The sequence below is a fragment of the Amblyraja radiata genome, chromosome 14 (genome assembly GCF_010909765.2).
Source record: "Amblyraja radiata isolate CabotCenter1 chromosome 14, sAmbRad1.1.pri, whole genome shotgun sequence".
In the NCBI taxonomy this organism is placed as follows: domain Eukaryota; kingdom Metazoa; phylum Chordata; class Chondrichthyes; order Rajiformes; family Rajidae; genus Amblyraja; species Amblyraja radiata.
The window spans coordinates 8,247,980-8,268,319 of NC_045969.1; the positions used below are offsets into that span (position 1 = coordinate 8,247,980).

At 45.5% G+C, this 20,340-nt stretch overlaps 1 protein-coding gene across 1 annotated transcript; it reads left to right on the forward strand.

Annotated features, from left to right (window-relative positions):
• The first annotated feature begins 287 nt into the window (after positions 1–287).
• chaf1b (chromatin assembly factor 1 subunit B) lies at positions 288–18,736 on the forward strand. The gene is made up of 10 exons (XM_033032435.1): positions 288–839; positions 4,541–4,676; positions 5,209–5,341; positions 6,457–6,577; positions 8,459–8,562; positions 10,489–10,585; positions 12,580–12,658; positions 13,997–14,090; positions 18,357–18,426; positions 18,514–18,736. The coding sequence occupies exons 2-10, from the start codon at positions 4,551–4,553 to the stop codon at positions 18,719–18,721; spliced, it is 1,032 nt and encodes a 343-aa protein (XP_032888326.1). The 5' UTR covers positions 288–839; positions 4,541–4,550; the 3' UTR covers positions 18,722–18,736.
• The last annotated feature ends 1,604 nt before the right edge of the window (positions 18,737–20,340 follow it).

A 20,340-nucleotide genomic window follows, 5' to 3' on the forward strand; every position in this document is an offset into this window, starting at 1 on the left:
CCGTCTATCTCGCTGTTACACCCCCACTCTCCCGCTACCTGGCACCCCTTTCCTCAAGATTAAATATATTTTTACACATTATTCTGAATAAAGATAAAAATGTATACACAGTTTATACAGTCAGTGCTTCGTTAGCTTTTTCTTTATGGCGAGTGTCCTTTGACAAATCGCATGATTCCTTGGGTTTTTCGGAATACCGAACTCGCTTGTATAATTGAACCATTGCCACCCCGGTGCCAGCGTGTCCCAGTCCTGGCCCCCAGGTGGCGCAGCCGAGCACCTTCCCCCGGCTCCAGCGGCAGCGGCAGCCGCTCCGCCATCTTGAATCCCGACCCCGACCCATTTATTGACGAATTCGTCGCATTTATTGACGAATCCGCCGCAATTATTTCAGATTAACGCGAAAGCAACACCCACCCGCCGTGTGCAGGTCGCGTGAAATGTAAAGGACGCCGCTCCAGCGGGGGGAAAATGTTCTTTCCGCAGCCAAGCGCCCTGGGCGATTTACTCTCTAAACCGAAAAGTTAATGAAGCAAATAAAATCCCACCGCTTGAAGTCCGCTCCACTAAATTGTTTGTTTCCCCTCGGATGAAACTTTTCCCGTTTGTAGCGGGTCTGTGCCGCGCTGCGCGGTCGGGCACCGCCTGCAGTTCGGCATCTCGCCGGGTGGCGCGCTGTGGGAGGATGCGCCGTGGGAGGACCGCGCCGAGTGGGCGGAGACCCATCTTGCCGGCCGGCTCCATCCCCTCTCGTTGGCGGGGAGGGCGCGCGCGGGAAAGCAACTTGTTACCAAAGATCTTTGCTTGTTACAGGCGGTTGGAACGTTGGCCCGGGAGAGGTAATTGCTCGCGCGGATTTGAAACAGCGCGTTCCCCGGGTGCATCCTTACAGTCAGGAATATCACTGCATGCAAACTTTATCCATACTTTACTTGTAGTCAAGAAAATATCACTCCTGCAAACTTTTCCTGTCCACCGAGAGGGTGCTTGCTTACTGTCTGAAACATCACTCCTGCTAACTTCACCTGTCCACCGAGGAGGTGCATGCTTACAGTCAGGAATATCACTGCAAACTCTATCCACCCTTACAGTCAGTAATATAATTACTGCAAACCTAATCCATACTTGTAGTCAGGGATATTTTGGATGATCATCCATGACATGATCATATTAAATGGTGCTGGCTCGAGGGGCCGAATGTCCTACTCCTGCACATATTTTCTATGTTACTGCAGTTGCACAGGGCCCTCTGGTGAGAGTATTGTGTGCAATTTTGGTCTCCTGATTTGAGGAAGCCCATTATTGGAATGACAGTGGAATTACAATGGCAGGTATTTCTGGGAATAATACAGAAGGTGCAGGATCAGTTCATTCCAAAGAGGAATTCCAAGGGGAGTAAGGGACGACCGTGGCTGACAAGGGATGTCAGGGACAGTATAAAAATAAAAGATAAGTACAACAAGAAGCAAGAGGATGTTTTGAAGAGCAACAGAAGATGACTAAAAAGACAATACAGGGAGAAAAGAAGAGGTACGAACGTAAGCCAGCCAAGAATATAAAGGAGGATAGTAAAATCTTCTTTAGGTATGTGAAGAGGAAAAAATTAGTTAAGACCAAAGTTGGACCCTTGAAGACTGAAAAGGGTGAATTTATTATGGGGAACAAGGAAATGGCAGATGAGTTGAACAGGTACATAGGACCGTCTTTACTAAGGAGGACACAAACAATCTTCCTGATAAACTAGTGGCCAGAGGATCTGGGGTGACGGAGGAACTGAAGGAAATCCACATTAGGCAGGAAATGGTGTTGGGTAGACTGATGGACTGAATGCTGATGGTCTGCATCACAGGGTACTTAAGGAAGTGGCTCTAGAAATTGTGGATTCCAATGTTCTATAGATTCAGGATCAGTTCCTGTGGATTGGAGGGTAGCTAATGTTATCCCACTTTTTAAGAATGGCGGGAGAGAGAAAACAGGGAATTATAGACCAGTTAGGCTAACATCGGTGGTGGGGAAGATGCAGGAGTCAATTATAAAAGATGAAATAGCGGCACATTTGGATAGCAGTAACAGGATCGGTCCGAGTCAGCATGTATTTACGAAGGGGAAATCATGCTTGACTAATCTTTTGGAATTTTTTGAGGATGTAACTAGGAAAATGGACAAGGGAGAGCCAGTGGATGTAGTGTACTAGGACTTTCAGAAAGCATTTGATAAGGTCCCACATTGGAGATTAGTGGGCAAAATTATGGCACATGGTATTGGGGGTAGAGTGCTGACATGGATAGAAAATTGGTTGGCAGACAGGAAACAAAGAGTAGGGACAATAGACAATAGGTGCAGGAGTAGGCCATTTGGCCCTTCGAGCCAGCACCGCCATTCAATGTGATCATGGCTGATCATCCCCAATCAGCACCCCGTTCCTGCCTTCTCCCCATATCCCCTGACTGCTAATTTTAAGAGCACTATCTAGCTCTCTTTTGAAAGTATCCAGAGAACCTGCCTCCACTGCCCTCTGAGGCAGAGAATTCCACAGACTCACCACTCTCTGTGAGAAAAAGTGTTTCCTCGGCTCCGTTCTAAATGGCTTACCCCTTATTCTTAAACTGTGGCCCCTGGTTCTGGACTCCCCCAACATCGGGAACATGTTTCCTGCCTCTAGTGTGTCTAAGCCCTGAACAATCTTATATGTTTCAATGAGATACCCTCTCATCCTTCTAAACACCAGAGTGTACAAGCCCAGCTACTCCATTCTCTCAGCATATGACAGTCCCGCTATCCCGGGAATTAACCTTGCAAACCTACGCTGCACTCCCTCAATAGCAAGAATATCCTTCCTCAAATTAGGGGACCAAAACTGCACACAATACTCCAGATGTGGTCTCACTAGGGCTCTACAACTGCAGAAGGACCTCTTTGCTCCTATATTCTATTCCTCTTGTTATAAAGGCCAACATGCCATTCGCCAACATGCTTACTTTCATTAACGGGTCCCTTTCAAAATGGCAGGCAGTGACTAGTGGGGTACCGCAAGGCTCGGTGCTGGGACCGCAGCTATTTACAATATATATCAATGATTTGGATGAAGGGATTCAAAATAACATTATCAAATTTTCAGATGACACAAAGCTGGGTGGCAGTGTGAACAGTGAGGGGGATGCTATGAGAATGCAGGGTGACTTGGACAGGTTAGGTGAGTGGGCAGATGCAGTTTAATGTGGATAAATGTGAGGTTATCCACTTTGGTAGCAAAAACAGGAAGGCAGATTACTATCTAAATGGCGTCAAGTTGGGAAAAGGGGAAGTACAACGGGATCTGGGGGTATTTGTACATCAGTCTATGAAAGTAAGCATTTCCTTTTTCCTTCCTTCTCCCCGCCACCCCCTATCAGTCTGAAGAAGGGTTTCGGCCCGAAACGTTGCCTATTTCCTTCGCTCCATAGATGCTGCTGCACCCGCTGAGTTTCTCCAGCTTTTTTGTGTAGCTATGAAAGTAAGCATGCAGGTACAGCAGGCAGTGAAGAAAGCAAATGGCATGTTGGCCTTTATAAGAAGAGGAGTTGAGTATAGGAGCAAAGTATACAATAAGAAATATCGCTCTTGCAAACTTCATTCATCCACCCAGTGGGTGCATGCCGACAATTGGATGTGATTTTAATCAAACCGCCCACGGTGTACAGATACAGAATAACGGGAATAACGTTTAGTGCAAGGTAAAGTCTGATTAAAGATAGTTCAAAGGTCTCCAATGAGGTAGATTGTAGTTGAGGTGTGCTCTCTAGTTGTTGGTAGGATGGTTCAGTTGCCTGATAACAGCTGGGCAGAAACTGTCCCTGAATCTGGAGGTGTGCATTCTCATACTTCTGTACCACTTGCCTGATGGGAGAGGGGAGAAGAAGGAGTGACTGGGGTGAGATTCATCCTTGATTATGCTGCCGGCCTTGCTGAGGCAACATGGTGTGGATAGAGTCAATGGGAGGGCGGTTGGTTTGCAGTATGGTCCAAAAGTCTGCAATTTCTTGCGGTCTTGGATGAAGCAGTTCCCAAACCATGTTGTGATGCATTCCGATAAAACGCTCTCATCGGGTCAGAGGGTAACCCAGAGGTTTTCCCTTCTGCTTCTGAAATCACCTTGTTGCAATCCAAAACATTCAAAAAGGGTGTTCAAAAGCAATCAAAAAGGTGGCGCAGAGGTAGAGTTGCTGTCTAACAGCGCCAGAGACCCGGGTTCGATCCTGACTCTAAACTTGTACATTCTCCCCGTGACCGGCGTGGGTTATTCCCGGGTGCTCCGGTTTCCTCCCACACTCCCAGGACCTACAGGTTTGTAAGCTGATTTTCTTTGGTGAATTTGTCCCTAGTATGTGCAGGTTAGTGTGCAGGGTGATTGCTGGACGGCGCAGACTCTGTGATCTGAAGGGCCTGTTTCCGCGTTGTATCTCCAAACCAAATTAAACTAGAAACTCTCACAGTGGAAAAAGAGGCATGATACAATGACCGCAGAGCTAACATTTCTTCCTCCTCCCCCCATCTTTCCCAGAGTTGGCACCATGAAGTTTGTCACCTGCGAGATAGCGTGGCACAACAAAGAACCCGTATACAGCGTCGACTTCCAGCACGGACCTGACTGCAGGATAGATCGATTGGCTTCCGCTGGCGTGGACACCGCAGTCCGGGTAAGTGCTCCTGGGGTGGAGAATAACAAAAGGCATAGATAGAGTGGGCATAGAGAGGATGCTTCCACTGATGGGAGAGTCAATGCCTACTATGTTCTGTTGTGCTGAAGCAAAGCAAGAATTTTGTTGTCCTATCAGGGACACATGACAATAAACTCACTTGAACTTGAGTCTAGGACTAGAGGTCGTAGCCGCAGAACTAAAGGCTGCTCTTTTGGAAAGGAGCTGAGGAGGAACTTCTTTAGTCAGAGGGTAGACCTGCGTGGGTTTTCTCTGGGAAGCTCCAGTTTCCAAGCTCCTGCCTTCCAAAGATGTACAGGCTTGTAGACTAATTAGCTTGGTCTATAGGTAAATTGTCCCTAGTATGTGTAGGATAGTGTTAGTGTGCGGGGATTGCTGGTTGATGCAGACTCGGTGGGGCGAAGGGCATGTTTCCGTGCTGTATCTCTAAAAAAAAAATCCAACACCCTGGTAAAACTTGGTTTGCTCAGCTTCAGGTACTTCAGCTTCTAAGAGTGTCATTTTCTTCCAGATATGGAGGGCGGATAAAGGCCGGGATGGCAAAGCAGTTGTGGATTTTTTATCGAATCTAATACGCCACACAAAGGCAGTGAACGTTGTGCGTTTCTCTCCGAACGGTGAAATTCTTGCATCTGGAGGTGATGGTATGTTGAATTAAAAAATCTCAAAACGATTAAAAATGTTGTTTCTGAAACTGATCCAATTTGAATGCCACACCAAAGGAGTCATTCCAAGGTAAGGTTTATTGTGACTGCACTCCATGAAAGGTGATAGAAGGAAAAATAAACTCTTGAATATTCACTGAGGATAGGTTCGAGAAGTGGCCAAGGATCGCATAAGCCACAATTATCACTTGTAGATAAGTATGAAAGTCAAAAAAGGTAAGTACAGTTTATCCGTAAAATGTAATCAATAATAATGGAACATTGATAAACTTGCCTTAATATGTACTGATTGATTGTTTGAAAGGTACAGCAGGTCCTTTAAGTCCACGCTGACCATCGATCACTCGTACACCCTAGTTCTATGTTAACCCACTTTCTCATCCGCTCCCTACACATTAGGGGCAATTTACAAAGGCCGATTTACCTACAAACCTGGACGTCTTTAGGATGTGGAAGGACACCGGAGCATTTAGAGGAAACCCACGTGATCACAGGGAGAATGTGCAAACACCCTACAGACATACAGCACCCTTAGTCAGGATTGAACCCGGGTCTTTGGCACCATAAGGCAGTAGCTCATGGTGCTGTGCCGCCCTCTGATAATATAACTACCACCATTAATAATTATGTTGACGACTCTGCTAAATGCTGCATAAGTGGTAGCTGCTAGTTACAGTTTAAAAATAAAACAAATTAGTTTAATTTAGTTTAGAAATACAGCGCGAAAACAGGCCCTTCGGCCCACCAAATCCACAGAGGGCAGTGGAGGCCAAATCACTGGATGGATTTAAGAGAGAGTTAGATAGAGCTCTAGGGGTTAGTGGAATCAAGGGATATGGGGAGAAGGCAGGCACGGGTTATTGATTGGGGACGATCGGCCATGATCACAATGAATGGTGGTGCTGGCTCGAAGGGCCGAATGGCCTCCTGCACCTATTTTCTATGTTTCTAACGTGCAAAGTCTGTACAGACAGCACCCGTAGTCGGGATTGAACCCGGGTCTCTGGCGCAGTAGGGCAGCAACTTCACTACTGCGCCACCGTGATTAAAAACGATCATTATATTTTCTTACATTCAAATTTCCATCCTCATAGATGCACTAATATTTCTGTGGAAACTGAACGATAACAAGGACTTCAAAGAACAGGAACAAAATCTATTTGAAGAGGATGCTCAGTTAAATAAGGAGAATTGGACAGTACACAAAACGTTAAGGTAGGAAGGGCTTTTGTGCCATTGTCTTCTACTCTCGGCCTTCTCCTTTCACTCATGATAAAGTTATTGGTCATAATGTAGGATATGTTATGAGGAGTAGTTTTGTCAGCTTAGAAACATGCCTATGAGGAATGATGTTGGTACGTACGTGTTCAGCAGCATTCTGAATGTAAATTGCACTAAAATATTTTGGAGTATAAGAAACCCATCGCTTTTAAGAACGTATTTTCGTACTTCTAATGCTTTGAGCATGACGCCAGCAGGTTTTGTAGGTGGATCTAAGGGATCCTCACGGCACGATTTTGATGGTAGGTAGTGTGCTCTGACCTTTGATAGATTGCAAGACAACCTTTGTCAAAGCAAGTGAGTTTTTAAATATCTTTAGAATTCAGAGACCGGCTAAGATGTTGATGAGGCCGCATTTAGAGTCGTGTTCAGTTCTAGGCATCATGTTATACGCAAGATATTGTTAAGTTGAAAAGGGTGCAAAGATTTGCAAGGATGTTGCCAGGACTCACGGGTCTGAGCTATAGGGAGAGGTTGAGCAGGCTGGGACTCTATTCCCTGGAGCGCAGGAGGATGAGGGGTGATTTTATAGAGGAATATAAAATCATGAGAGGAATAGATCAGGTAGATGCACCAAGTCTCTTGCCCAGAGTAGGGGAATCGAGAACCAGTGTACATAGATTTAAGGCGAGGATGGAAAGATTTAATAGGAATCAGAGGGTAACATTTTCACACAAAGGGTGGTAGGTGTCTGGAATGAGCTGCCAGAGGAGGTAGTTGAGGCAGGTACTATCGCAACATTTAAGAAACATTTAGACAGGTACATGGAAAGGACAGGTTTAGAGGGATATGGGCCAAACGCAGGCAGGTGGGACTAGTGTAGATGGGACATGTGGGCAAGTTGGGCCAAAGGGCCTGTTTCCACACGTAAGCCTATGACATTTAAAAAAACTGTTGAAAGTGATGTACATATTTGAAATAAACATTTCAGCTGTAATCTGCTAAAGAAAAACATTGATTTAAAATAAAACTATTGCCATTCTCTAGGCTGAGACACCCCATTGAACTGAATGCTATCACTGGTCACATGCCCGGCACAGTTACAGAGGTTATAATGGAAGTCAAACAGAGACCGACTAAGAAAATGCCCAGATCTCACCCATCCTGCTTTGAAAGTGGAGTTTTATATTTAAAATAGTCTTGTAGGTTAGAAGCAAACCATTGGATGAAGCAGGGTCTGTAGAAGGGAAAGAATTGACATCTCAGATCAAGACCCTGCGTCAAGCCTCAACTACGTGCAAAAACGTGAAGTACTGGAGGAACTGAGCAGGTCAGGCAGCATCTGTGCAGGGTACAGGCATTCAATGTTTCAGATCAGACTCTTCAGCAGTCTGAAGAAGGGTTCTGACCCAAAAAAGTCACCTGTCCCTTCCCTGCACATATGCTGCCTGACCCCTGGAGTTCCTCCGGCACTCTGTGTTTTGTTCCAGAATCCAGCATCTGCGGTTCCTTGCATCTTTCAAGAGAGAGCTAGATAGAGCTCTTGAAGATAGCGGAGTCAGGGGATATGGGGAAAAGGCAGGAACGGGATATTGATTGTGGATGATCAGCCATGATCGCAGTGAAAGGTGGTGCTGGCTCGAAGGGCCGAATGCCCTCTTCCTGTACTTATTATCTATTGTCAGGCCTGAATTTTGCAGGTTGCTGTGTTTTATAATTTAATTCGACATGTTACTTGCAGAAAAACTTTCTGAATGACTGAATAAATGTGTTCATGGCAATAGCCATAATTCCATAGGGGGTGAATGTTTGGGTTTTGCATTATTGATGATGTTTACTGAGTTTATTTTGTGTTTTTTTGTCCATTTCTTGCAGAGGGCACATAGAGGATGTGTACGATATCTGTTGGACTACTGATGGGAGTCACCTGGTTTCTGGGTCTGTCGATAACACGGCCATTATGTGGGACATTAATAAAGGTAGGAATGCAGCCATCAAATGTGACCTTTCGTTAAAAGACTAAAATTGATTGAATTATTTCATCCTAAGGCCACCCAGCGCAGGAGTAACTCAGCGGGGTCCCCCTCTCCCATCAGGCTAGAGGTACAGAAGTGTGAAAACGCACACCTCCAGATTCAGGGGCAGTTTCTTCCCAGCTGTTATCAGGCAACTGAACCATTTTATTAACAACTAGAGAGTGATCCTGTGTTACTTTCCATTGCCTTGGAGATCCTCAGCCTATTTTTAATCGGACTTTACTGGACTTTTATCTTGCACCAAACATTATTCCCTTTATTATACATCTACACTGGGCGTCTTGATTGTAATCACGTATTGTCTTTCCGTGGACTGGTTAGCACGCAACAAAAGCTTTTTACTGTACCTCGGTACACGTGTCAAAAAACGAAACTAAACAGGTCAGGCAGCATCTCTGGAGAACATGGATAGGTGGCGTTTCTGATTGAAGAAGAGTCTCAACCCGAAACGTCACCTATCCATGTTCACCCTAGATGCTGTCTGACTTGCTGAGATACTCCAGCACTTTGTGACCTTTTGTGCGTTAACCAGTTCCTTGTTTCTGAATTATTTCATCACCCACCTCCACTTGCCCTCGCAGTTGTGCCTCCTTCAGTATTTCTCCTTTGGCTACTAGAAACCCATTGAACGTAGAAGAGTACAGCACAGGAACAGGCCGTTCGGCCGACAACATCTGTTGGACGTTCCTTCTGCATAGTTGCCGTTGTTGGCCAACCTTGTCTTAGTCTGCATGGCTCAACTCGGCCAATCAACAAACTTTTGATGTCCTCCTCATGGTGATATTCCTAATCCACATTGTGTATGCAGAGCATTTTTATTTTCACCACAGATGTTGTCATGCACAGCACTTGCACAGTCCACGTCAACTTTTTTCCTACAGGCATGATAATGTTTTATTCTTACTGTTTTTATGTTTTATTCTTAATGGTTTACTGTATGTCATGTTGTTACTTGCGAGCGGAGCACCAAGGCAAATTCCTTGTATAAACTTATTCATTCATTATGGCAGTAAGAGAGATAGTTTTTTGTTTTCTTTTGCTGGATTCACACTTAAAGGACAATGGTTAGAAAATGCATCCATTAACTTTTGTCTTCTGCACAAATTCCCCATCTTCCCCAATACTAATTTGGGCAATGTAATTACTGTTGCAGGCTGGCTATGTGGTTCTTGGAAAGCATTGTGTTAAATTTCATCGGCACTAAGCTCTCCATTTTTGTTAAAATGTGCACCTTGTTAAGAATTGTAAGGAAAGCATAACCTGACTTGTTTATTAAAGGGCTGTCCCACTTGGGCGACCTAATTGGCGAGTTTAGAAGCGTTTGAAAAAATGACATGTTGAAGACCTCCTTCGGCTATGTTGAAGACCAGCTTCGACTAGCTACGACTAACTTCGGGAAAATTGGACACTGAATAGTGGAGAGTGAAGACGACCTCCCTTCGACTATGATGAAGACTATCTACGACTACCTTCGACTACCCTCGATTACCTACGACTAACATGACGACCTACTACGACTAAACCTACGAGTAAAAAAAGTATCGATTTTTTCCATGACGACCTTTTTTTACTCGCGGGGATTTTTTAACAAATTGAAAAAACTGCCGCGACCTAGCTGAGGCCTCGAGTACGCAGAGACCACTCTCGAGCATGAAGGAGAGTTACGACAACCTCTTACGACCTCGTGTCGACCATGCTGCGAGTATGAGTCGAGGGCAAACTCGCCAGAACTCGCGGATTAGGTCGCCCAAGTGGGACAGGCCCTTTACATCTAAAATATGATTTCAAGTACTGAACGTTAATGACTGGTAACCTTCATTCTGCCACACTTGCGCTGAATTATTAACTTTCACCTATAAATCTTTTCAGGGGTGAAGCTGTCGATCTTTAATGAGCACAAGAGCTATGTGCAAGGTGTGACCTGGGATCCTTTGGGAAAATTCATTGCGACTCTTAGCTGTGACCGGTAAGGGACATTTAAACTTTCCTCTTCCAGTAGGTGCCTGATAACACCTGCAGCAGTTTCTGTGCTTTATCCCGCAGTTTTTTAGATTATAATTAAGTTTAGTTTAGTGATACAGCGCGGAAACAGGCCCTTTGGCCCACCGAGTCTGCACCGACCAGTGATCCCCGCACATTAACACTACCCTACACACACCAGGGACAATTTTACATTTATACTAAGCCAATTAACCCACAAACCTGTATGTCTTTGGAGTGTGGGAGGAAACGGAAGATCTCGGAGAAAACCCATGCAGGTCACGGGACGAACGTACAAACACCGTAAAGCCAATCTCCCGTAGTCAGGATCGAACCCGGATCTCTGGAGCTGTAAGGCAGCAACTCTGCCGCTGCGCTACTGACATGACTGAAGTATATAAAATTATGAAGGGTGTTGATAAGGTGGGCTGCAGGGCACTTTTTCCCCATATCAGAAGTATATAAAATCAGAAAACATAGATTTAGCATATGGGCTAAGAGATTTAGAGGGAATCTGAGGAACACCCAGCGACTGGTTAATGCAGGTAGTTCAATATGTGTTTCCACATCATGTTTTGGATATAATGCAAGTGATGAAATAGGGGAAACTATTTGCACTATTCGGGCCAAGTTGGTTATAACGCGATTTTGATCAGGAACTAGAGAACCACTTCAAAGTTATTTTGGGAATGCCAAGCAGAAAAGAAAAAGCTGTCTGAGATTTAAACACAGGGAATGAAATCTGTTTCCATGGAACATCCCTGCAGTAATTGGACTCTATTTTTTATCTTAAGAACGTAAGCTGCGACTTTAACCTCTGGTGGTCATTGAAATTGACAAGCAATTGCTTCTACTGGCACTTGTGCCAAGATACTGTAACTTATAGCCCTTTGAACATTTTTACAGTAACAAAAATAAACTTTTTGCTATTAAAAAGGCCTTTCATTTTTGAAAATCCTGAGCATAAAAAACAACTTTGTTATTACAAGTGTAAAAACTCTGTAGCCCCTAGCCCCCATTTCCCTCATTTGTTCTCGAGATTTACAAACTTGGAATCTCAGAGCTATGAAGGGGACGGATTTGAAAATGTCTTGTATCCCGAGAAAAGGACTTGCTTTGACTGTTCTACAGGGTTAACAATGTGAGCTTTAAAAGTATATTAACAGGAATGAATTATGTCCTACTGTTGTCTGCTGAAGTAATGTAGGTAATTTATCAATTCTCATCAGGTAGTCAAGGCTGGTTTGCTCTGTAAAAAATGAATTTTCTTTCACTTTTCCATAATCAACTTTGCTATCCATATGAGATCACTTCAAGGAATTATTTGCCACAGAAGGCTGTATATGTCTGTGCATATTTGTAAGGCAGAGATAGATATATTCTTGATTAGTACAGGTGTCAGAGGTTATGGGGAGAAGGCAGGAGAATGGGGTTAGGAGGGAGAGATTAGATCAACCGAGATTGCATGATGGAGTAGACTTGATGGGCCGAATGGCCTAATTCTACTCCTATCACTTATGACTTTAGGACAGATTAATGTCAGTTAAGTTTAAAGCTACAGAGTGGAAACAGGCCCTTCGGCCCACCGAGTGAATGCCGACAAACATCCATCCTGCAAATTAAGGGCAATTTACAAAAGCCAATTAATCAACAAACCCGCATGTCTTTGGGATGTGGGAGGAAACTGGAGAAAACCCACGTATAAAACTGCGTACAGACAGCAGCAGAGGTCAGGATTAATCCCGGGTCTCTAGCGCTGTAAGGCAGCAACTCTAGCACTGTGCCGCTCAAAAGCCTTCAGCTTTCTGTTAACTGTTCCTGCTGAGTCCCTTAGTGTATCAGTCCTATTTTAACGTGTTAGTATATTTTCACTTGTTGGCATTTTGAACTATTTTGTGATTGTCACTTTTTGATGTTGGATTAAATCCATTTCTGAATGGTATTTAAGATTTAACAGAAATTGTTGCATTGCTTCTGCAGGGTAATGCGAGTGTACAACACACAGACCAAACGAGTTGCCTTCAATGTAAGCAAGATGTCAGCCAGTAATGATGGAGAGGTAAGCTGTACCTTACTGAGGTGCTATACAACAAAACATGCTGAGTGTGTAATGCCTGCTATTTCCCCGGACTGTCGTAACAAGTTGGTTCCCTTAATTTTCTGAGAAATCTCTGTGGAGATTTGCTTTTAATGTCTTATCTATTTTTTTCCTGGGGCATCTGCCAAAGTAATTAAGGAAAATTATGCCTCTGGTTATCATTCAACAGTTTAGTTGAGTAACAGTCAACAGTTGGTTGGGAGTTAGAAGATACCAAAGCAGATGCATTTGTGGATGGACAGTCTCCAATGAAGCTGAGAGGCCTGTTAATTTTGAGGAGATTTTATTGCTTTACAAACTACTTTTTACTAACAACTTCTACTTGCCAATTGCTCATTAGACATAGGAGCAGAATTAGGCCATTCAGCTCATCGAGTCTGCTCCGTCATTCAATCATGGCTGATATATCTTTCCCTCTCAACCCCATCTCCTGCCTTACCCCCCATTAATGTTCAGAAGTGATAGGAGCTGAATTAGGCCATTTGGCCCATTGAGTCTCCTCCGCCATTCAATCATAGTTGATATACCTTTCCTACTCAACCACAATCTCCTGCCTTCTCCCCATAACCTTTGACACCCGTACTAATCAAGAACCTATCAATCTCCGCTTTGAAAATACTCAATGACTTGGCCTCCACAGCCGTCTGTGCCAATGAATTCCACAGATTCACCACCCTCTGACAAGAAATTTCCCCTCCTCTCCTTTCTAAAGGTACGTTATTTTATTCCGAGTCTGTGCTCTCTGGCCCTAGACTCTCCCACTAGGGGAAACATCCTCTCCACATCCAGTTGTATCTGTGGAGACCTCTTGTGGCAGAAAGATACTCTTTAATTAACATTTTTTATTTAATATTCTGCCGTTTCTGAGCCTTTCCTAATTGTTATAAATAATCAAGTCTTGGGGTGCTACTTGTTGTTTGAGGGAGTGTGTACTCGATGCCTTCAAACCAAAGCCAACAGTTTGGCCTTTGATAATCTGTGCTGTACTTTGTGAAGAGTCAGAGAATTATATGGTCATCGGTGATAGGAGTAGAATTAGGTCATTCGGTCCATCAAGTCCACTCCGCCATTCGATCATGGCTGATCTATCTCTCCCTCCTAACCCCATTCTCCTGCCTTCTCCCCATTGTGCCTTGTCTATTGGTCAATATTTATCCCTCAAAACAAAAAAAAACAATAGAAAGGTACAGCACAGGAACAGGCCCTTCGGCCCACAATGTCTGACCCGATCCGTTGGTTGTAAAAAGAATTGTAGAATTAAGAGTTCAGTCATTTATTCCTGTTTTGAACCCCTGGCAGACCAAGAGCTATCGAATGTATCACGATGATGGCATGAAGTCGTTCTTCCGCAGACTCTCCTTCACACCTGACGGATCATTGCTTCTCACTCCAGGTAAGTGGTTACCTGGTATTTACATTTTTAGTTTTAGAGGTGCATCATGGAAACGGGCCCTTCGGCCCACCGATTCCACGCCGACCAGCGATCACCCTTACACTAGTTCTAACCAACACTCTAGAGACAATTTACGGAAGCCAATTAACTTACAAACCTGCACATTCTTTGGAACGTGGTGGAAAACCGGAGAAGACCCACGCAGTCACGGGGAGAACGTACAAAGTCCATACGAACAGCACCCGTAGTTAGGATCGAACCCGGGTGGTATCAGCAACACTACTGCTGTAGATAGACATAAAAAGCTGGAGTAACTCAGCGGGATAAGCAGCATCTCTGGAGAGAAGGAATGGGTGACGTTTCGGGTCGAGACCCTTCTTCTCTCGAACGGAAACGTCACCCATTCCTTCTCTCCAGAGATGCTGCCTGCCCCACTGGCTTGCACCAGCATCCGCAGTTCCTTCCTGCACAACTCCACTGCTGTGCTGCCATGCCACCCCTTTTGTTAGCAGGAATTCCCCAGATACGGCAGGGTTTCTGTTCCTGAGAATTGTACGTAACCCAAACTGTTTGTGTCGGAAATTAACATAATCAGCGTGTCCGAGAGGAACGTAGATATGGCTGTGATGAGGGAGCAGGCAGGCGCGAGGAGAGTGAGTCTGCTCAGCGCTCCCAGCTTTGCACCTCTCCAACCCGCCCCCTGAATGTTGCGGCTCGTAGGTAGAGGGGGTGGGAAGAAGGCACGAGGAAATAATCTATCCTCATCCAGCAGAAGCTGCCATCAGCCCCGCTGCGACCAGCAAATCATTAGTTTATAAGACAGAGGAGCGGAATTAGGCCATTTGGCCCATCAAATCTACTCCGCCATTCTATCACATCTACACTTTCCACTGGTGGGAGAGTAGGGCTAGAGGTCATAGCCTTAGAATTAAAGGACGTTCTTTTAGGAAGGAGATGAGAAATATATTTAGTTAGAGGGTGGTGAATCTGGAATTCTTTGCCACAGAAGGCTGTAGAGGCCAAGTCAATGGATATTTTTAAGGCAGGGATAGATAAATGTTTTATTAGTACAGGTTTCAGAGTTTTTATGGGGAGAAGGCAAGAGAATGGGTTGAGGAGGGAGAGATAGATCAGCCATGATTAATGGCGGAGTAGACTGGATGGAGCGAATGGCCTAATTCTACTCCTATCACTTATGATCTTCTGACACTAAAGATGGACACAAAATGCTGGAGTAACTCAGCAAGTCAGGCAGCATCTCTGGAGAGAAGGAATGGATGACGTTTCGGATTGAGACCCTTCAGACCCGAAACGTCACCCATTTCCCCGCTCTGGAGATGCTGCCTGACCCGCTGAGTTTGACCCACAGCATTTTGTGTCTATCTTCGGTGTACACCAGGATCTGCAATCTGAAGAAGGGTTTCGGCCAAAAACGTTGCCTATTTCCTTCACTCCATAGATGCTGTTGCACCCGCTGAGTTTCTCCAGCTTTTTTGTGTATCTGCAATCCATGATGTATTTGACTCGAGAGAGAGAGAGAGAGAGAGAGAAAGAGAGAGAGAGAGAGTTAGATATTGCTCTTGGGGCAACGGAATCAAGGGATATGGGAAGAAAGCAGGAACGGGGTACTGATTCTGAATGATCAGTTATGATCATATTGAATGGCATGCTGGCTCCTGGTACCCCTGCACCTATTTTTCGATGTTTCGTACATAAATCAGTGCACATTGCTCCAGGTGCAGACAGCAAGCTCTGAGAGGGAAGACATCTGATTCCGGTTGCCAGGAAGTTGCCACCTCCCTCTAGCTCCCACACCCTCTGCTCCTGTCAGAGCCTTGCTGGTCATGTGCCGGCGGTGACGTCAGTCAAGTTCCTTTGCAGAAGCCGGCAGCAGAACCTCGATCAGCCAGCGGGTGGCAGCACTCCAAATTGGCCTTTAACCCGGGCAGATGAGTACGTGTCACACATAACCAAATAAGACTTGTTATTCAATACCGTCATCTAAATATATATTTATAAACATGCACCGGGTATAATGGGCATGGATTAAAAATGGGCCAGCAAAGTACTGTATCCTGTTTAGCCCAGATAGAGTGGATGTGGAGAGTATGTTTCCACCGGTGGGAGAGACTGGGACCAGAGGGCGCAGCCTCAGAATAAAAGGACGTACCTTTAGAAAGGAGATGAGGAGGAACTACTTTAGCCAGAGGGTGGTGAATCTGTGGAATTCATTGCCACAGACGGCTGTGGTGGCCATGTCATTGTGTATTTTCAAAGCAGAGATTGATAGGTTCTTGATTAGTAACGGCGTCAAAGATTACAGGGAGAAGGCAGGAGAATGGGGTTGAGATGGATCAGCCATGATCGAATGGTGGAGCAGACTCAATGGGTGGAGAGGCCTAATTCTGCTCCTATTTCTTATGGTCTTAATTGTTGGAATCACAATACCAGATAGGTTGAAGATGAAATCTTGGAGGGAATTGTTTGTCCGTTTTTTTAGTGCTCACCCACCAAAACCTGAAACGTTACAACGACTGACCCGATACAAAGTGAGACGGCATGGGCTAAATGCCGACTCTGACAGGCTGTCTGCTCTCTAGCATTGAGCAGTCAAAAGATGTTGTGGTGTGTGCCTCTTACCACAGTTTAGTTTAGAGATACAGCACGGAAACAGGCCCATCGGCTCACCAAGTCCGCACCGACCAGCGATCACCTGTACACTAGTTCTATCCTTGCACACGAGGAACAATTTACAGAAGCGAATTCACCTATAAAACTGGAATGTGGGAGGAAACCACGTACCTACGCACGTCACACTAACACTATCCTACACTGGGGACAATTTCCCAAACCCTGTATAGACAAGCACCCGTAGCCAGGATCGAATCCGGTTCTCTGGTGCTGTGAGGATATTATTAAGGCAGAGCTAGACAAATTCTTGATTAGAGTGGGTGTCAAGGGCTATAGGGAGAATGCAGGAAAATGGGATTAGGAGGCAGAGATCAGCCATGATTGAATGGCGGAGCAGACTTGATCGACTTCGGTCTGATAACCCTGGGCAGCGAGATGGTTCAGGGTCTTCCAGGTGGTCCATGGCCTAATTCTATTCCTATACCTTGTCAACTTGTGATAAGGAACTGCGGATGCAGTTAGTCTAATCAGTATTGTAGTTTGAGTAACGTCATTGCAGTGAAAATATAGAGCTTGTCCCTTTATCACTTCTGAAGGACTATATTTAAAGATTTGGCGGGAGAAGTTTGTTTCGTTCCTCGCTAAGTTTTGTTTTGTGGAAATGAGCCCTAATAAATTCTGTCTGCTTGTTTGTCAACTATCTTTATCCAACTTAACATAGGCTCACATTTTCTAATTAGCTTGGTTATTTCAAGCAATTTCTTCCATTGCTTGATTGAAAGATTTGGCATGGAAACAGGCCCTTCTGCCCACCGAGTCCACGCCGACCATCGATAACCCATTCGCACTAGTTCTACACTATCCCACTTTTGCATCCACTCCCTACAAATTAGGCAGGCCAATTAACATATAAACCTGCCTTAGTGATGAGGGAGCAATCCGGTGTAAACCCACACGGCTAGCACCTGTTTTAAATACACAGAAAAATGTTGGGATAATTCATATGGGATCTGATTCTGATGGACCGATCCACATGAAAAGGTAATCTCTCTTTCTCCCAAATGTCTGGGCTTTGCAACATTTTCTGTTCCACATTTGTATTTTATTTAGTTTAGTTTAGAGATACAGCACGGAAACAGGCTCTTCGGTCCACTGAATCTGCGCTGTCCAGTGATCCCTGTGCACAGGCAGTGCTGGCTCGAAGTGCCGAATGGCCTACTCCTGTACCTATTGTCTATTGTCTAGTACTATCCTGCACACGCTAGGGACTATTTATAATTTTACCGAAGATAATTAATCTACAAACCTGTCCGTCTTTGGAGTGGGGGGGGGGGGGGGGGGTGAAACCGGAGATCCAGGAGTAAACCCACCCAGGGAGAACGTACAAACCCCGTACAAAGTTCTTTAGTAACTTGTCAGTTTCTTTGTTGAACTAAATTAAGGCGCATGTTGCAATCAAAAGCGCTTGAACAATTGGTTGGGATCGAACGTAGTCGGGATCGAACGCGAGACTCTGGCGCTGTGAGGCAGTGACTCTACCTCCGCGACACCGTGTCGCCTCCGTCCACCGTTTAATCGTCCTCCGTGAACACGTGCTCCTCTTACATGCGCCTTAATTTGTGCCTCCTCTTACAGCCGGCTGTGTGGAAGCGGGAGAAAACGTTGCCAACACTACGTACGTCTTTTCCAGGAAAAATCTGAAACGGTAGGGGCTTGCTTCATCACCGCGACCACAAATCTTCGCCGGACATTTTGTGAGAGAATTTCCCCAATGCTTCTGTCCTGTTTCTAGGCCCATTGCCCACCTGCCTTGTCCAGCCAAGGCCACTCTGGCCGTTCGATGCTGCCCGGTATTCTTTGAGCTACGGCAACCTAAAGCAAGCGGTAAGTTTGCTCGAGTACTGATCTCGTTTTGGATAATGCCGTCTGACTGTAATTGTAATGCGTTTACTTTTTTTAAATCTACCACGCTGGCCTATTTTCCTCCTTTTGCAATCTAAATTTTATCTTGGGAAAATGTCGATAATTTTCACTGTGTCCATTCAAGGTGATGCAGCAGGTAGAGAGCTGTATTCAAGTACGTTTGCACGTTCTCCCCCGTGACCATGTGGGTTTCCTCCTTTTTCCTCCCACGTCTCAAAAACGTCAGGTTTGTAGGTTAATTGGCCTCTGTAAATTGCCCCTAGTGTGTAGCTAGTGGATGAGAAAATGGGATAACATAGAACTAGTGTGAATGGGAGATTGATGGTCAGCGTGGACTCGGTGAGCTGAAGGGTCTGTTTCCATTCTGTATCTTGAAATTTAAAAAAACAACTAAATTCACAAGAGCAAGCCCACAGAGTCTGTGCCGACCAGTGGTCAGTGTGACTCTATTCCTTGGAGGATGAAGGGTGATCTTATAGAGGTGTACAAAATCATGAGAGGAATAGATTGGGTAGACGCACAGAGTCTTTTGCCCAGAGTAGGTGGATCGAGAACCAGAGGACATAAAGTCAAAGTCAATTTTTGAATGAATTTGCCAGCAGCGATACACTTAAAATGAACACACAATACACAATAGAATTTAACACAAACATCCACCACAGCATTCTTCACTGTGGTGGAAGGCAACAAAGTTCAGTCAGTCCTCCTCCTTTGTTCATCCGTGGTCGGGGCCATAAACCCTCCGCAGTCGCCGCTACGGACGGCCCGATGTACAGGCCCTCTCGTCGGGATGATCAACCCTCCAACGTCGGGACGGTCAAACACACTCCGCGGCTTGGAGTGCCCGAATCGGCACTTTCCTTCCGGAGACCGGGGCTTCAGGATGTTATAGGCCGCAGGCCGGCAGTCGGAGCTATTCGGCGATCCCGGCAAGGGATCCCAGGATGGTAAGTCCACGCCCGCGGCTAGAAGCTCCGCAGACCACAGCCCCATGTTGCCAAAGTCACCAGGCCAGCGATCGGAGCATTCCTCTCTGGCAACCCCCGGCAAGGGTTCGCCCGCTCTGCGATGGAAAAGTGCACGCTGCGCCCACAGCTGAAGCTCTGGGCCCGATTCCGGGAAAGGCCGCTCCAATCCATGCTGTTAGGCCGAGAGGGAGGCGACATGGAAAAAAGCGCCTCTCCGTCGAGCAGGCGACAAAAGTAGTTCCCTCCTTCCCACCACCCCCCCACACAAAACACACCAAGAGACACCTAAACTAATTTTTAGACACAAAAAAAAAGTCGAAATAACGAACACGCTGCTGGCAGGGCAGCTGACTCGCAGCGCCCCCACCGACCATAGGTTTAAGGTGAGGCGGGAAAAATGTAATAGGAACCCGAGGGGTAACTATTTTACACAAAGGGTGGTAGGTGTTTGGAACGAGCTGCCAGAGGAGGTAGTTGAGGCAGGTACTATCGCAACGTTTAAGAAGCATTTAGACAGGTAATGGATAGGGCCAAACACGGGCAAATGGGACGTGTAGATGGGGCATGTTGAACCTTGTGGGCAAGTTAGGCTGAAGGGCTTGTTTCCACGCTGTATAACTCTATGACTATGATACATATAAGGGGCATTACCAGAATCAAATACACAGGACAAGATGTTAAGAAGTCCCTTGTGCCAATAGGTGGGGAGCATTTCACGACATTCGTTG